General features: G+C 36.5%; 1 protein-coding gene across 2 annotated transcripts in view; it reads right to left on the bottom strand.

Annotated features, from left to right (window-relative positions):
- The window catches only part of Apool (apolipoprotein O-like), a 65,947-nt gene that overhangs the window by 14,370 nt on the left and 34,466 nt on the right, over positions 1 to 17,111 (bottom strand). For both annotated transcript variants that reach the window (NM_001393716.1, NM_001014105.2), the window contains exons 4-6: positions 13,525 to 13,579; positions 9,945 to 10,043; positions 6,902 to 6,993 (exon numbers count right to left, since the gene is read on the bottom strand). In NM_001393716.1, coding sequence (NP_001380645.1) covers positions 6,902 to 6,993; positions 9,945 to 10,043; positions 13,525 to 13,579 — 246 coding nt within the window. The remainder of the gene's footprint in view (positions 1 to 6,901; positions 6,994 to 9,944; positions 10,044 to 13,524; positions 13,580 to 17,111) is intronic.

Below are 17,111 nucleotides of genomic sequence, written 5' to 3'. Positions count from 1 at the left end.
TGATCTAGTTACTCAAAATATGGTTACAGTATACAACAATTAAGGCTTAATAAAGAACTTTACAAGATTATACTTTTGATAAACTTGTTTAAACAATATTTTGTTCTTCAAATTAAAAAGTTTTATTGATTTTACTATATACCTACACTTAAAAAAATGACACAACATGGGTCCCTACATTCACTGCCCAGTATAGAAAAAAAAGAAAGCAGAGTGAGACAGGGACCTAGTATAACTATCCTCTGAGAGGCTCTAACCAGCAGTCAATGGAAACAGATGCAGAGACTCATCCCCAAACATTAGATGGAGCTCAGGGAGTCTTACTGAAGAGTTGAGAGAAAGGTTGAGGGATCCAAAGAGGACAGGGATACCACAGGAAGACCAACAGAGTCAACTAATCTGGACCCTTGGGAGCTCCCAGAGAATGTGTATAAACAGTCTGGACCTAGGCCCCCTAAACATATGTAGCAGACGTGCAGCTTGACCACCATGCAAGTCTCCCAACAAATGGAGCAGGGGCTATCCTTGAACCTGCTGCCTGCCTGCCTGACTGCCTGCAGATCATATGACCCTAAATGAGGTCAGACCTAGTTGGCCTCAGTGGGAGAGAATGTGCCTAGTCCTGCAGTGACTTAATATGTGTGTGTGGGTGAGGTGGGGGTTAGGGGAATGGTGGGGTTGAGGGGGTGGGTAAGAGGGTAGTGTTAGTGTAGGGGGTGACATCCAGAGAGGGGCATTCCCTTAGAATGTGGGAGGACTTGCCTGAAGGGATACTGGGAGGAGAGGAAGGGCTGATGCTGTGTTATAAAGTGAGTAAATAAATAAATAAATTTAAAAATCACACAACATGAGGCCCTACACTCCCTCCCACGTACAGAAAAATAAATAATAGACCATGAAAGTAGGTATAAACAATGATAAAATTAGTATCCTATTTCTTATACACACATACAACTGAAATCATACATAGTTGCAGTGTTTTCGTAGAACACATTCCTAGACATGAAATTTCTGGATTAATAATCATATTAATTTTGATTTAAAAATACTATCATATTGCTCTTCAAAAAGCTAGCAATGTACTTCAGCAATTTACACTTCCACCAAAAACATACTTCTGTCTTCCTACTCTTTTAACCAACAGAAGAATTATGATTCCTTTTGTAAAGTCTTTATGAAGTTGAAAGACAAAAAAATGACTGCTTTAATTTGCTGAATTATTGGCTCTTGAAAATAAAATGTGAAATTTAAGGTATAATTAGCACATCTGCACGCATGTATGCTCAGTTGAAGGAATGTTTATCTAAATTGCATATAAAACCATAATACTACAGTTCTTAGTCCATTTATACATCTTATTCTGTGTACTGCCTTCTCTGCATACCTTTTCTACTTTTCTGACTAGTACTCGTCTCTTATTTATTTATAAGTTCTTAATATATTAAGAATGTTAACTTTTGTTGTATATATTATAGTTTCCCAAGATTTTTCATTTATCTATTAACCTTTGTATAGTATTGTGCTTATTTTTTATTTTATTTTTTTACATATTCACTTTATATCCTGCTCCCTGCGCTCTCCTAGTCATTCACTTCCACAATCCTTCCTCCCACACCCACCCCTTCCCCTCTTAGTAAGTGGAGCCCCCTGGGTATCCCCCACCCTGGCACTTGAAGTCTGCAGAGCTAGGAGCATATTCTCCCACTGAGATCAGACAAGGAAGCCCAACCAGAGGAGCATATCCCATAGATAGGCAAAAGCTTTTGGAATAGCCCCCTTTCCGGTGGTTCAGGATCCTCATGAAGACTAAGCTGCCTATTTGCTAAATATGTGCAGGGAGGCCTAGGTCCAGCCTGATTATGTTCTTCCTGTGGAGTTCCTATCCCCTTTGGATAGGAACCTTCCCTCTACTCTTGATAACAGTCCCCAAGCTCCCTTCACTATTTGGCTGTGGGTCTCTGCATCTGTCTGAGTCAGCTGCTGGGTGGAGCCTCTCAGAGAACAACATGCAAGCCTGATAGTGTTAGGGATTGATGCTTGCCTATTGGATGGGTCTCAATTTGGGCTGGTTATTAGTTGGCCATTACCTCAGTTTCTCTTCCATTCCCTGTGCCTGCATTTCTTATAGACAGTATAAATTCTAGGTGGAAAGTTTTGTGGGTGGGTGGGTGTCTCTATTGCTCCAGTGGAGTTCCTGCCTGGCTACAGGAGGTGGCCTCTTCAGGTTCCATATCCCCAATACTGTGAGTCACAGCCAAGGTCACCCCCACTGATGCTTGGGTTCCTCCTTTATCCCAGGCCTCTGTCTCATCCCATAGATGCTCCCACTTCCCCACCCCTGTAAGTTGCAGATTTCCATTCATTGTCCTGCTCATATTTATATAGTCAAATACATCATTTTTCATCTAATGGCTTCAAGATTGGGGTTCACTTAAGATCTAATTTATTTCAAAATAATTAAAACACACCTCCCTTTTTCCTCTTATGTTTTAAAATAGCATTTTATTTTATGAGTACATCTTTATCCCAGCTTGAATTTATTTATACTTGGTACCTAGTAAAGCTATTTAGTATGACACCACAATTTTAAAGTTTTCCTTTGTATACTAATGTGAAGTATGACCATTATCATATAGAAATTGTTAGTCATATGCATATAATATGTATGTAACAGAATTTAAGGGCATTTTCTTTTATCTTTTGACCTATTTTATTATCTGTACTATAGATTAAAATAGTAACCAACACGTAGTAGGTAGACAAAAACAAACAAAAACCAAAAAGGGGGGGGTTGTTGACTGAACTTCACATTCTACCCACACCTAAGACTTCTGAAAGAACTGAATGTCTGCCATCAGCTAATAATCTTTTCATATAAAAACAGGCTATCTCTGTAAACATATTCAATCAAGGTTTGTATAAAATCCATTCAACATAATTGAGATCAGGTGGCAGTTTTTTTTGTGCACCAAGCTGGGCTCATCTATGTTGTAAGAAATACTTTATGGCTGGATAACATTTCACTGAATATATGTGCCACCATTTCTCTAACCGGTCATCTACTAATACACACTGAGTTTTTTTTTTTCCAATTTGGGATATTATGAATACTGCTACAATGTACATAAAGGTAAAAATCTTATGAAGACATTAATTTCCTTTAAGTATAAACTATTATAAAGAGAAAAGAGAAGCGATTCTAAGAGGCTGGAAGAAATAAAGGAAATATTCGTCAAAGGGAATGAACATTTAACTATAAGACTAAGCAATTGTGGGAGTCTAGTGTATAGCATGGTTACTAACAGATGTGCAAGTTTGATTGTACTAATCACAAAATTAGTAAAGCCCATTACTTGCTTATTTTAATTATTATTAACAATGTGTTTGAATATTTTGCCTGCATATAATTATATGCACTGTGTGCATGTCTGATTCTTGTGACAAAGGGTACATCAGCTCCCCTAGAACCAGAGTAACAAATGACTGTTGGCTGCCACCATGTATGTGGAGGCTGAACCTGGGTCCTCTGTAAGAGCATTCTTAACCACCAAGGTATCTCTCTAGCCAAAATGAAATAATTTTTATAGTAAAAGATACTCATAGAATTTTGAATACCAATTGCTAGCAGTTACTCTTTAATATAAAATACATCTTTTCAAAGTTTTATTGTTAAAATGTCTTCCATAAGAACTTTCATAAAGACAGTTTCATGTACTAGGACTATATTCATTTTTATTGCCTTCCCTTTCCCTCACCCCTTCTTTGAGCCTTCTTCCCTTAGATTCTCTTCTGCTTTCATGTCATACACGTGTGTGCATACACATATCTACATGTCATATATATGAATATATATGTGCTTTTATGCATCAATATACAAATTAGGAGCCAGAAATGAGCGAAAACACTCAATATTTGTCTTTCTTTTGTGTTTGATTTTTGCTTTGTTTTTGTTAGTTAGTTTGTTTGTTTGTCTGTTTGTTTTTGAGACAGGGTTTCTCTGTGTAGCTCTGACTTTCCTGGAACTCACTTTGTAGGCAAGGCTAGCCTTGAACTTATAGATCTGCTTTCATCTGCCTCCCAGGTGATGGGATTAAAACTGTGCACCACCACTGGCTGGCCAATATTTGTCTTTCTGAGTCCAGTTCATTTCACTGAATATGATGACTTATGTCATAATATGACTTTGTAAATTGATTCATAGCCTTAAGTTTGCTTTTTCTCTGCAAAATTCTACATTAATTTCATTTGAAACTAAACAATTAAGTACAACAAAATATGATAAAATATGAGCTAAAATTGTTTCTAGAAAACTTGGATTAAAATGCCTTATAAAGTTTTGAAGCTGAATGCTTAAATATGTTTAACTTCTTTGAGATTCGCAGTTAAAAAGCTGGGAGACATAAATAAAAAATCTAGGTGGATTCTGCAACCATGTTTTTTCAATGATTTAAAATAATTTCACCCTATCTGAAAGAAACTTAATAGGAAATTGAAATGTAATAAGACAGATGTCAAAAAATCTGAACAAAAAAGGTAATACTCAGTGAACAATCTTTCTTTACAATAGAGAAAAGTGAGTGGGGCTAGAGGAAATGGTCCAGCTAGTAAAGTGCTCGCTTTTCAAGCATGAGAACCTTAGTTCAATGCCCAGAACTAACATAAAATGTAGGTGTGATGGTGTCTACTTGTAATCCCCTGGAGAAGCAGAAACATGACAATCCCAAGAACAAACTGACAAGCCTATCTAGCCTAATTGGTGAGCTTCTGGGCAATGAGACATCCTGCCTCAAAGGAAGTGGACAGTGTTCCTGGGGATGGTACTCAAGGTTGTCCTCCAGTCTCCACATGCATGTAAACATATATGCATTATAGATATATACTGCTTTCAATGTTTCAGGTAATTGCTAGGTATCAGTCCTAGAAATATAAAATAAGCAGGGTTTTATTATATACACACATTTTCACACAATTTTAGACAGTGTAAGGGTCAAAGACCTTCTGAATACTATCATGGATCTAATATTAAGAAGCCACATTGTATCTACTTACCTACCTATCTATCTATCTTTCTATCTATCTATCTATCTATCTATCTATCTATCTATCTATCTATCTATCTATGTATATGTATACTCTAATCTAACAAAAATTATATACACAATATATTTAAGAGTCAAAAAATAAGGGATTCAATGCTAGAAATTTTAGTGATTTATTGTAGATTAAATTTAGAATTTATATTAAAATTCAACATTTATTTTCCTTTTTTAAAGTAAAAATGTAAAGTTTTTTCCATTGTTAAAGTAAAATTAAGTTTAGCACTTTTTAATTTAAAATGATATATTCTATACCGTTTGAGCATATTTTCCCACTAAGAATTATTCTTAACTATAATTTACTTATATATTTTTCTAACTATATAATCATGCAAAGATACTAGAAGACTATTCCAACAGATTTGACACTGATATTTGTATTGATGGGAGTAATTTCAGTGGCTACATTTCTTATACCTTTCTTTAATGCTTATATTTAAGAATGAATTGGCATTGTTTATGGAAACACATACACACATCCCCCCCTCCCTTCCTCCCTCCCTCCCTCTCTCTCTCTCTCTCTCTCTCTCTCTCTCTCTCTCTCTCTCTCTCTCCCTCTTTCTCCCTCTTCCTCCCTCTCCCACATACACACACAGAGAAATCACTGTAGAAAGAAGAGTAGAATCAGAGGCTGTAGTATCCAGTGGGAACAGTAACAGAAAAGTAGGGCACCTAAAGCTGAGTATGACTAGATAAGGCAGTCCCTGAGAAGCCTCCTTGGGCCACTGCTTGCTTATCAGAAATGAGAACAATATAAAGGTTAAGCAAAATGAGCTCAAGTTTTCTTTCAGTATCAACATTAATTTGAGAGGCCAATTCTCATGTAAATTCATAGGAAGGAATCTTTTAAAACAAATTCATCACTTTATTCAGCAATTTTCTCAAGTATAACTGGATTTAATGAAGAATGTTCTTTCCCTGTTATAAGCTTTTACAGCCTCATCACATTACAAACTGCAGAGTTCATAATATCCTTGACATTCTCAAAATATTGAATAATGCAGTTTTATCTACATCAACAATTAAAGAGATGTAGTAGTGAGATACAAGTACAGGAAGCCCTTCTCATAACAACATTTAAGTATGAATGGGAATACTAAATGTTGGTAACTAAGGGTAGAAACCAGAAAAGCTGGCATACTACAAAACTCTGCTTCTGAATCTCAATGTGTGATACAAGATACAAGACCTGAGGACCTAGCATTGTGTCTGCGGCTCTGGGACTATCATTGCAAAAAGAAAAGAAATCAATAGAAATTGTTCAAATTATTAGGAAAATTTTAAATTTGCAGCAATTACAATGGCTGGAAGTTGATTTTTGGTTCCAATGGTTTCAAAATTCACTTTTTGTGTGTATTTTTTAATCTCAGAAGTCTTTGCAATCTATTATTTGGATGTTTGTTGTATTGTGTTAATTTTCTTTCTAAACTGAGCAGCTGTCAGCAGGCATAATTTTCTGCTATTAAAAAACAAAAATTTCCTGAATTTTATATAGTTGAACTATGCAGCAGTATTTATCCCCATAAATTCTACTTCTGCCACTAAACTTCATCCATCAACCTGCTTTTATATTACTAAACTACAACTACACAAATTTATCCTATTTATTTGTGATCATCACAAAATTAAGAATAGCATTTTTCCATGTCAAAATGCTAATGTAATTTTGCTAACCCAAGTGTCGATTCCAGCTACATGGCTCTGAAAATCAAATGTTTAAGATGCTGTATTACATTTAAATATGGTCACAATTTAAATATGGCAATTTAAACACTGAAACAGTCTTTTCATTTAAAAGAACTTACCTTTGCAATTATTACTGACTGAGCAGGGTAGCAAACAGTTGCTCCTAATGTGGCCAGTCCCAGTGGATAAGCAATCTTCTTAAACCTAGAACCTATGAAATTTGAACAAATTATTCACTTGAAATACATGCCACCAGAGATTTGGTGTATAAAACTGTAGTTTTTTCTTTGCTCCTCTTTAAGTTACGACCCTATGTTAAATTGCTCTTTAGTTAGCAGTATCAATCAAGATGGTTCCTAAAATGCCCTTAAGGCTCTCAATTCAATTAATGTCCTTTAGCCATCATGTCCAATTTAAGAAAAATGTTCTGAATCTAATACTAATAATTATCTACACAAAGGAATTAGTAATTATCTTCTTTTTTAAAAGATTATTTTTCATGTCCTAAGAAACTTAAAATTATAATTACATTTTTTCAAATATCTAACAAAGCATGATAGCAGAGAATTAATCAGCTACTGTGTTCATCAAAGCAGGTTAAAGTGAAATGGACTCTCTTCTATGTGCCCTTTCTGATTAACACTTAGAAAGGTGAAGGACCCAACTAACCAATCAGCTAAGGACCTCAGAAGGTACATAGCTCCTTCATGTCACTGATTCAGAATACTGAAGTAATACTAATTGCAATTAGCTTGACATAATTAATTCATTTTCAAAAGCATCTTGACTAAGCATCTAAGAGTCATTTTCATATCATTTTTTGACAGCAAAATCTCTTTTAAAAAATTCCAAAGAGAATCTTACTAGGAACTTACTAGGTTCTCACTAGGAGCCTGTCAATTTGAAATTGCTCTGATTAACCTGGGCATAAGGAGTTCTGTATCAAGCCCTGTCACATAGTTTCATCCTCATAGTCATTCGCCCTGAACATTTCCACAAATCCAGCACAATTCTGTATAGCAGTGGGGGACACGGCACTCTTACCTAACTAATGCTTAGCCCCACGAGAACACTGATCCAAAACAATATGCATCTTAGATACCTGTCTGGGTATTCTGGACTCTGAATGAAACCAAGAAATCAGATATATTTTCCTGCCAACGGGAATAAGAACTGTTAACTTTTCAAACAGCTTTTTGACCCCTAGTTTAAAAAGGAAATAGGAATAGATTACGGTGAAAAAATACCTGATAATGTTTGCTAGTGACCTTGCAGTTGGTGATATGTTACATACCTTGGGTTTTTTTTTGTTTTATATTTTTTTCTGTCTGGTTTAATTATTTGTAAAGGAGTCTGTTAAATTCCGGTCTACAATAGACTGAACGTGGGGAAGATAGGTAAGAAGACTGCTTTATGTGGTATGGGAAAGAAAATCTGGGCTAATTAAAGCATATCCAAAACTGAATCTCAGCTCTGTTCCTTCCTCGCTATTTTTGTTTAGTTCTTTTTGTTTATTTGTTTGTTTGTTTTCTTGGTTTTGGGACGGGGTTTCTTTTCTCTGTGTAGTCCTGCCTATCCTGGAATTCACTCTGTTGACCAGACTTGCCTCAAATTCACAGAGCTCCACTTGCCCTTGTCTCCTGAGTGCTGTGATTAAACGTGTGCACCACTATCACCTGGCTCTTTATTTAGTTCTTGGTTTAACAACCCCAAAATGTCAGGATTAGAATCTCTTAACTCATCAATAATTCCCAGAATTATGGTGATATATGACATCTTTCCTTGATGGAAGATTAAAAAATAATATTCACCCTTTCCTTAACTGTATATTAAAAAATCGTTCTGAAAACACCATTCCTATCTGATGAATGTTGATTTCAACTACTTTGGTCAGGTTGAAACCAGAAGTTAACCAGATTTTATCTGAGATACATATTGTATGTCTTCTTCAAATCCTTAACATTGCATACAGTGTTAGTGTAGCACGAGTAAGGAAAACAGTTTTGAGTTAATGTATATCTTTATATTAACATACAATTCTTTAGATTCTTTTGGTAGTATGAATTTCACAACCAATGTTACACGTGCCAATAGCTCAAATTATGACACTGAATAGTGTTCCTTTGTGGGGCTGTGCACTGATTCATTTATCCACTTGGAGGAATACTTAGCCTGTTTCCAGCTTTTTATGATTATTTACAATTGCTGTAAGCATTTGTGTATGGGTGTTTCATTTCTCTAGACTCTTAGGGTTACTATTGCTGCAGCAAAACACCATGACCAAACAGCAAGTTGGGGTGGAAAGGGTTTATTTGCCTTACACTTCCAAATCATTGGTCATCATTGAAGGAAGTCAGGGCAGGAACTCAAACAGGGCAGGGACCTGGAGGCAGGAGTTGATGTCTTGGGGGCTGGGGGGTGGGAGAGTGGTTGCTGCTTATTCTTGTTCTATATGGCTTGTCTGGCCTGCTTTCTTACAGAACCCAGGACTACCAGCCCAGGGGATGGCACAACCTACAATGTGCTGTCAATCACTTGTTAAGAAAATTCCTTTAAGTTCGATCTTAAATGGAGGTATTTTCTCAACTAAGGTTCCCTCCTTTCAGATAACTCTAGCTTTTGTCAAGTTGACAAAACATTAGCCAGCACATCTAGGGTAAGTAAATGCTCTGAAATGTCACTCCTAATTTGCTTGACGAGTATATACTTAACTTTATGAGAATTTGTCAAACTCTTTTCCAGAATTCTTATATTGCTTTGCATTTTACCAACAGAACAAAAGAATTTGAGTAATTCTCCATTCTTTTTTTAAGATTTATTTATTAAATATAGGTACACTGCAGCTGTCTTCAGACACATCAGAAGAGGACATCAGATCCCATTATAGATGGTTGAGCCACCATGTGGTTGCTGGGATTTGAACTCAGGACCTCTGGAAGAACAGTCAATGCTCTTAACCTCTAGGCCACCTCTCCAGCCCCATTATTCTTCATTCTTTACTATAGTTAGTATAGTCAAGTTAAACATTTAAATATAAATATGGTAGAGTCAAGAATCAAAACATTTTACAATAATTTAATCTGATATTATGCAATAAATGTAATGAAGGTAAAATTTAGAATATAATAGCATTGAAAAAGAAAATATATCTTAAAAGCATACCTTTTCTTGCTGAAAGCAAACCTGCCAATCCTGAAGCTGTAATCACTCCCATTTTGGGAAGAAAATCTTGAGGAGGATTCTTCAGATAGACATATGCATCTGAAGATAGCAGGTAAGAACAAATAAGAATGACTATAATTGGACCCTCTATATAGTGTAATACAAGCTAGAGATCGGTATATTAATAGTAGACAATATGATAATAGTAAGTAGTTTACTCTTAAAATAAGTAATACAAAAATTGATATGGACAGCAATTTAAAACCATTCTTATAATACTAACTACAAAATCAAATGTACCTTCCACAGGTCATTTAATACTTATATTCTTTGTGATATACTATTATTATTAGTTATTATCATTGTTAACAGAGCTATGGTGCTAGAAGGTACAACTTAAATATGATTACCATAAAATAAAGTCCTAATTGTTTATGTTTTACATCCCTACAATAAGCAGGTTTCTACTGTTACCTGTTTAAACATTGGTAAAAATCCAGCAAGAATTAAGGATATAAAATTTGAAATTAGATACTTCTTGTCACTATCTACCCAAAACCTCACATTAGACATTGGTTACAAACAAGGTCCAGATGAGAGATGAAATTAGTCAAAAACTACATAAAGTGTAATCAAAAGTCCAGATGCTTCAGTGTTTTATACATTTAAATTGTTTCCAGCTCTCAAAATATACTTTTCTACCATAGTTATTGATGAAAGTCACATACATAATTATGGTCCTCAAGACTGATAAGGGATAGATGGGTATATTGGTGCATATATCAACCCAGCACTTAGGATGATAAGATAGGAAGATGAAGGCAGAAATCAGAGTTCCAGGTGCAACTAAGCTAAGAAATGTTAATTAATATGTTAAATCTTAGTGTACATTAAATAATATTTCAAATAAACTATATTAAGTTTATGATGATTGCTAAAATTTTAGCTCATTTTTCTTTCTGTTGTCCATACATGTTTATTTTGCCAACTGCTCTAGGCAAGGACTATCAGGAAGCTATGTCTGCTGCCAAATGCCATTAAGAAGCTAAAATGCAATAACTTTGCACCATTAGCTTAGACAGTTCAAGATGTGTGCTTCTATGTCATTTCCCAGCAACTGATAGAAAAGCATAATGTATTTTAACAGATAATAACACTTATTTAGACCAATTAGCAAAAGAGGATAAATCTTTACCTTATAAATTTTAAATATACAATGTGGACTTTCAGTTAAAAGTGGTTTGAGTTCATCTGGAATAACAAAAAACCCAGGATAGCTAAAACTATCCTCAACAATAAAAGGACTTCAGGGGGAATCACTATCCCTGAACTCAAGCAGTATTACAGAGCAATAGTGATAAAAACTGCATGGTATTGGTACAGAGACAGACAGATAGACCAATGGAATAGAATTGAAGACCCAGAAATGAACCCACACACCTATGCTCACTTGATTTTTGACAAAGGAGCCAAAACCATCCAATGGAAAAACGATAGCATTTTCAGCAAATGGTGCTGGTTCAACTGGAGGGCAACATGTAGAAGAATGCAGATCGATCCATGCTTATCACCCTGTACAAAGCTTAAGTCCAAGTGGATCAAGGACCTCCACATCAAACCAGACACACTCAAACTACTAGAAGAAAAACTAGGGAAGCATCTGGAACACATGGGCACTGGAAAAAATTTCCTGAACAAAACACCAATGGCTTATGCTCTAAGATCAAGAATCGACAAATGGGATCTCATAAAACTGCAAAGCTTCTGTAAGTCAAAGGACACTGTGGTTAGGACAAAACGGCAACCAACAGATTGGGAAAAGATCTTTACCAATCCTACAACAGATAGAGGCCTTATATCCAAAATATACAAAGAACTCAAGAAGTTAGACCGCAGGGAGACAAATAACCCTATTAAAAAATGGGGTTCAGAGCTAAACAAACAATTCACAGCTGAGGAATGCCGAATGGCTGAGAAACACCTAAAGAAATGTTCAACATCTTTAGTCATAAGGGAAATGCAAATCAAAACAACCCTGAGATTTCACCTCACACCAGTGAGAATGGCTAAGATCAAAAACTCAGGTGACAGCAGATGCTGGCGAGGATGCGGAGAAAGAAGAACACTCCTCCATTGTTGGTGGGATTGCAGACTGGTACAACCATTCTGGAAATCAGTCTGGAGGTTCCTCAGAAAATTGGACATTGAACTGCCTGAGGATCCAGCTATACCTCTCTTGGGCATATACCCAAAAGATGCCCCAACATATAAAAAAGACACGTGCTCCACTATGTTCATAGCAGCCTTATTTATAATAGCCAGAAGCTGGAAAGAACCCAGATGCCCTTCAACAGAGGAATGGATACAGAAAATGTGGTACATCTACACAATGGAATATTACTCAGCTATCAAAAACAACGACTTTATGAAATTCATAGGCAAATGTTTGGACCTGGAAAATATCATCCTGTGTGAGCTAACCCAATCACAGAAAGACATACATGGTATGCACTCATTGATAAGTGGCTATTAGCCCAAATGCTTGAATTACCCTAGATGCCTAGAACAAATGAATCTCAAGACGGATGATCAAAATGTGAATGCTTCACTCCTTCTTTAAAAGGGGAACAAGAATACCCTTGGCAGGGAAGAGAGAGGCAAAGATTAAAACAGACACAGAAGGAACACCCATTCAGAGCCTGCCCCACATGTGGCCCATACATATACAGCCACCCAATTAGACAAGATGGATGAAGCAAAGAAGTGCAGACAGACAGGAGCCGGATGTAGATCTCTCCTGAGAGACACAGCCAGAATACAGCAAATACAGAGGCAAATGCCAGCAGCAAACCACTGAACTGAGAATAGGACCCCCGTTGAAGGAATCAGAGAAAGAACTGGAAGAGCTTGAAGGGGCTCGAGACCCCATATGTACAACAATGCCAAGCAACCAGAGCTTCCAGGGACTAAGCCATTACCTAAAGACTATACATGGACTGACCCTGGACTCTGACCTCATAGGTAGCAATGAATATCCTAGTAAGAGCACCAGTGGAAGGGGAAGCCCTGGGTCCTGCTAAGACTGAACCCCCAGTGAACTAGTCTGTTGGGGGGAGGGTGGCAATGGGGGGAGGATGGGGAGGGGATCACCCATAAGGAAGGGGAGGGGGGAGGGGGATGTTTGCCCGGAAACCGGGAAAGGGAATAACACTCGAAATGTATATAAGAAATACTCAAGTTAACAAAAAAAAAAAAAAAAGTGGTTTGAGTTTGAATCTGGGCATTGCTTCCTAGTAACCTTGGGAACCCAGTTAAACTTTCTAAACCTTAGTTTCCTAATCTGTCAGAGAGAAATCTGTCCTTCCAATAGCAACACTAAGCAGTGTGACAAAGGCTTAGCATAAAATACAGTGTGAAAGAAACAGTAATTGCTTTGTTATCATTAAAAATAAAGTACAGAATCTATCTTCTACACCAGTATAATCAAAATAATGTGGAATATGCTATATTTATATTTTTAAATTTCATACCAAGACAACTTAAAACCATATTTCTAATTATAGATGGTTTACTCACCTACCTTTTCCAATTTGTACTGTATCCATGACCCCATTTTTCATAAAGAGATAAATGCCCTATGCAAAAAGGGTGGTATACAAAAAAAGTTGTGAATTTTGGAAGGGGTTAATCAGTACAACTCTAAGATTACATGTATGTGTTGATTCAGTATTATATTAAAATCTAAGTCCAGACTTTCCTGTGTATTCACTAGGAGTACACTTGCTTACTGCATCGTCCCTTCCTCTCTTGTTTTTCATTTCACTTAACATAGTAATGCTGGTATATTATTTTCATCATAGAAGTGGGTGATATAATACTTTTAAAATAATCAGCGATTTCACAGAAAAGATCCTGAAAATTTTTATAAAGATTTTCATCTTACTTTATAATGGCCTGGAAAAAAAGGGAAGGGACCCTGAATAAATCATGAAATGAAGTATATCTCAGCACGCGCGCGCGCGCACGCACACAGACACACACACTAAACCATCTGACTAATAAGAATGCACTAGCCAGGGCATGATGATTTATAGAGAAAAAACAAACACAGGAAACCTAATGCAGAGCGCTTTATCTCTTCCCTTCATCTTAGTGTGCAATTAGAATGAGAAAAAAATAAATGAGCCATTTATTCCTAAATAGGAACATAAATTCTCCATAAATCAAGCTTATATTAACCCACTGTAGGGATTAACACTTTAAAGCAATGCTTTTTTCTGTTTACCTGTTTCTAACATTCTTGAATGCCAAGATACTATTGTATTCATTGAATATTGGGTGTTATCTCACTTGTATTAGAGGAAATATGAGTGATTTTCTCAGAATCTTGCTGATTATCCCATGCTGAATATTCTATTGTACAAGCTAGGAAACACAATCTAAACATATGACATCCTTATGCATGAAATCATGGGGTGGAAACAAAGTAACAGACATTTTCAATGCAGAAAAACAGAAACAAGTATATTAGATGGGAATGAAAGTAAATTATTAAAATGTCTTAATCTACTAATGTTGTCTCAGTTTAAGAGTGAGCAGATGTTTACCATGGCTTAAATCTCTACAAACTTGCATAAAACAAAGTGCCACTGGGACATTTCTCTTGGGGGACTGTCTTAAATATCACCTGCAAGTGGGCTGTTTAAACCATTTAAGGATTAAGGAAGAAAACTAATTTGTGTTTGGGAAATGTTCCCAAACTGTATTTAAGAATTCCTTTTTACCACTTGGGGGCACTGCTACATCAATTTCTGCTAAAGCAAAGCACAGGTTAGCAGCTTGTATTGAATTCACACTCCATGAAACTACTTTTCACAAAGAAGTCATTTAAATCAGGCTTTTTTGAGGAATAGATTGCGTATTTAGGAGAAAATTAGAGAGGAAAAGTTGTTTACATTGAAGATGAAATGCATTTGAAAGTGCCCTTCATCAACCTATTTGCTTCAGCATATTAACAGAATAAAATGTTCTTTCAGTCTTAAATTGGGTGATAGTTACAATAGCAATTTAAAGATCTCTCAGGAACAATTACCTCACTGAAGACACATCTGAGTACACTATAGAAAATGAGGTCTCAAGAGACCTAAGTCTGAATCATCTAGCTCTTGTCATGTAGCCTGAGGGGCATGACTCAGACCATAATTAAGATATTTCCCACAGAGATCACATTAAGGGTGACTAGTACAACTTGTACCCTGAAAGTGTATGACAAACACAAACTTTCAAAAATAACTCCGCATCAAATGTTTGAAATATCACACGGATTGATCAGAGTTCACTGATTAGATATTTCACCTAAGGATGCTATTTTTTATAAATTTATTGAAACTATTCTTGATGATGATGATTACTGTGCATGCGTGCATATGTGCGCATGAGCATGTGTGTGTGCGTGTGTGTGAAGTCAATCAGAGAACAACATTGTGAAGTCATTTCTTTCTTTCCTCCTTTTATAGGTTCTAGGGATAAAACTCAGGTGACCAGGCTTGCATTGCAAGTGTCTTTATGCACTGAGCCATCTCACCAGCTGCAGCAAATTCTTTTTAAGATGAATACATTAGAATTATATATAATAGAGAATCTGCATCTCCAACATGGTTGTCAAAACAAGATCTTTACAATGATGAAATCTCACAAAGCCCAATCTTAGATAAAGAGCCACGGGTAATTCATTAATGGTTTCTAAGAGAAGGGGAATTAGTGATTTCTAGCAACAAACCCCCTGATAGTTTATTCAGTGCCAAGTAGTCAACCCTAAACACATATACATATAAACAACACTAAATGGACTCAGCAGTGTGAGTGAGTGTGAGTGTGAGTGTGTGTGAGTGTGTGAGTGAATGTGTGTGAGTGTGAGTGTGTGTGTGCATAAGTGTGTGTGTGTGTGTGTGTGTGTGTGTGTGTGTGTGTGTGTCAATAATAAATAAGGGGCCATGAAATTGAGAGGCAACGATGGGAACACAGGAGGAGATGGAGGATGGGAGAGGTTGGGGTGGAAATGATGTCAATACAATATTCGTGTAGTGGTGTAAATATGGTTGGTGCTCATGTATAAAATCATCAGAAAATATTAAAATAAATGTCAAAATTACACAAAGGTTTATAATCAGGCTACATTTGTTGGTAGAGTGAAGCTGATTATTACTTCAGTATTAGAAAAATATTGGTACCACTATTACTAAGACACTCACAGTGGGGATGTTGATTACACAAAACTAAATCTATATGGTGATGCTAATAAAACATCAGTGTGCTATCAGCTTTCATCCCAGCCAACAATTTCTGCTGGGTCTAGTCATCCAGTCACCCTTGACAAGATACACATTAAGCTGTTTTGACCTCCCTATTACATCTCATTTGCCTGATGAATGCCACAGAGTAGCCTCAGACAGTATCACATGAACAGAAGAATCACCTGTTTGAATTCTCGTCACATTCCTAGCCTGAAAATAATGGGTATATACAATGCTACATATTTTAAGCCACTAAATTTTGAGGTAGTTTCTTCTCTTTTCAAAAAAATGCATATATGAATCAAGGCCTAGTCCAAATGTCATCATAGAGGCATCATCCAGCAACCAGGGTAGCAGATGCAGAGACCCACATCCAGGCACTGTAGGAGACAGAGGGGTCAAGTATACCACAAGAACAGGTCCCACAGAATCAACTAACCAAGGCTCATTGGGGCCCACAGAGCTGAACTGACAATGAGGGAGCCTGTATGGGTCTGATCAAGGTTCTCTGCATTTTTGTTATGGTTGCGTAGCTTGGTGTTGTTATGGGACTCCTAACATTGAGAGTTAGGGTTATCTCTGATTCTTAGGCCTGACCCTTTTCCTCCTACTTTACTGCCTAGTCCAGCAATATCAGGGTGTATGCCCAGTCTTATTGTATCTATGTTCAGTGACCGTCCCTGAGAGGCCTGCTGCTTTCTGTTTGTTTGTTTGTTTGTTTGTTTGTTTGTTTGTCTGTTTGTTTGTTTGTTTGTTGGAGACAGAGAAGTTGATCTGGGGTGGAGGGGATGTAGGGAAAGGAGAAACTAGGAGAAACAGAGGGAAGGGAAACTGCAGTTAGAATACAATATATAAGAGAAGAATAAAAGTTCTT

Source organism: Rattus norvegicus, chromosome X, assembly GCF_036323735.1.
Source record: "Rattus norvegicus strain BN/NHsdMcwi chromosome X, GRCr8, whole genome shotgun sequence".
Taxonomy (NCBI): domain Eukaryota; kingdom Metazoa; phylum Chordata; class Mammalia; order Rodentia; family Muridae; genus Rattus; species Rattus norvegicus.
This window is presented reverse-complemented; position numbering and strand designations above follow the sequence as displayed.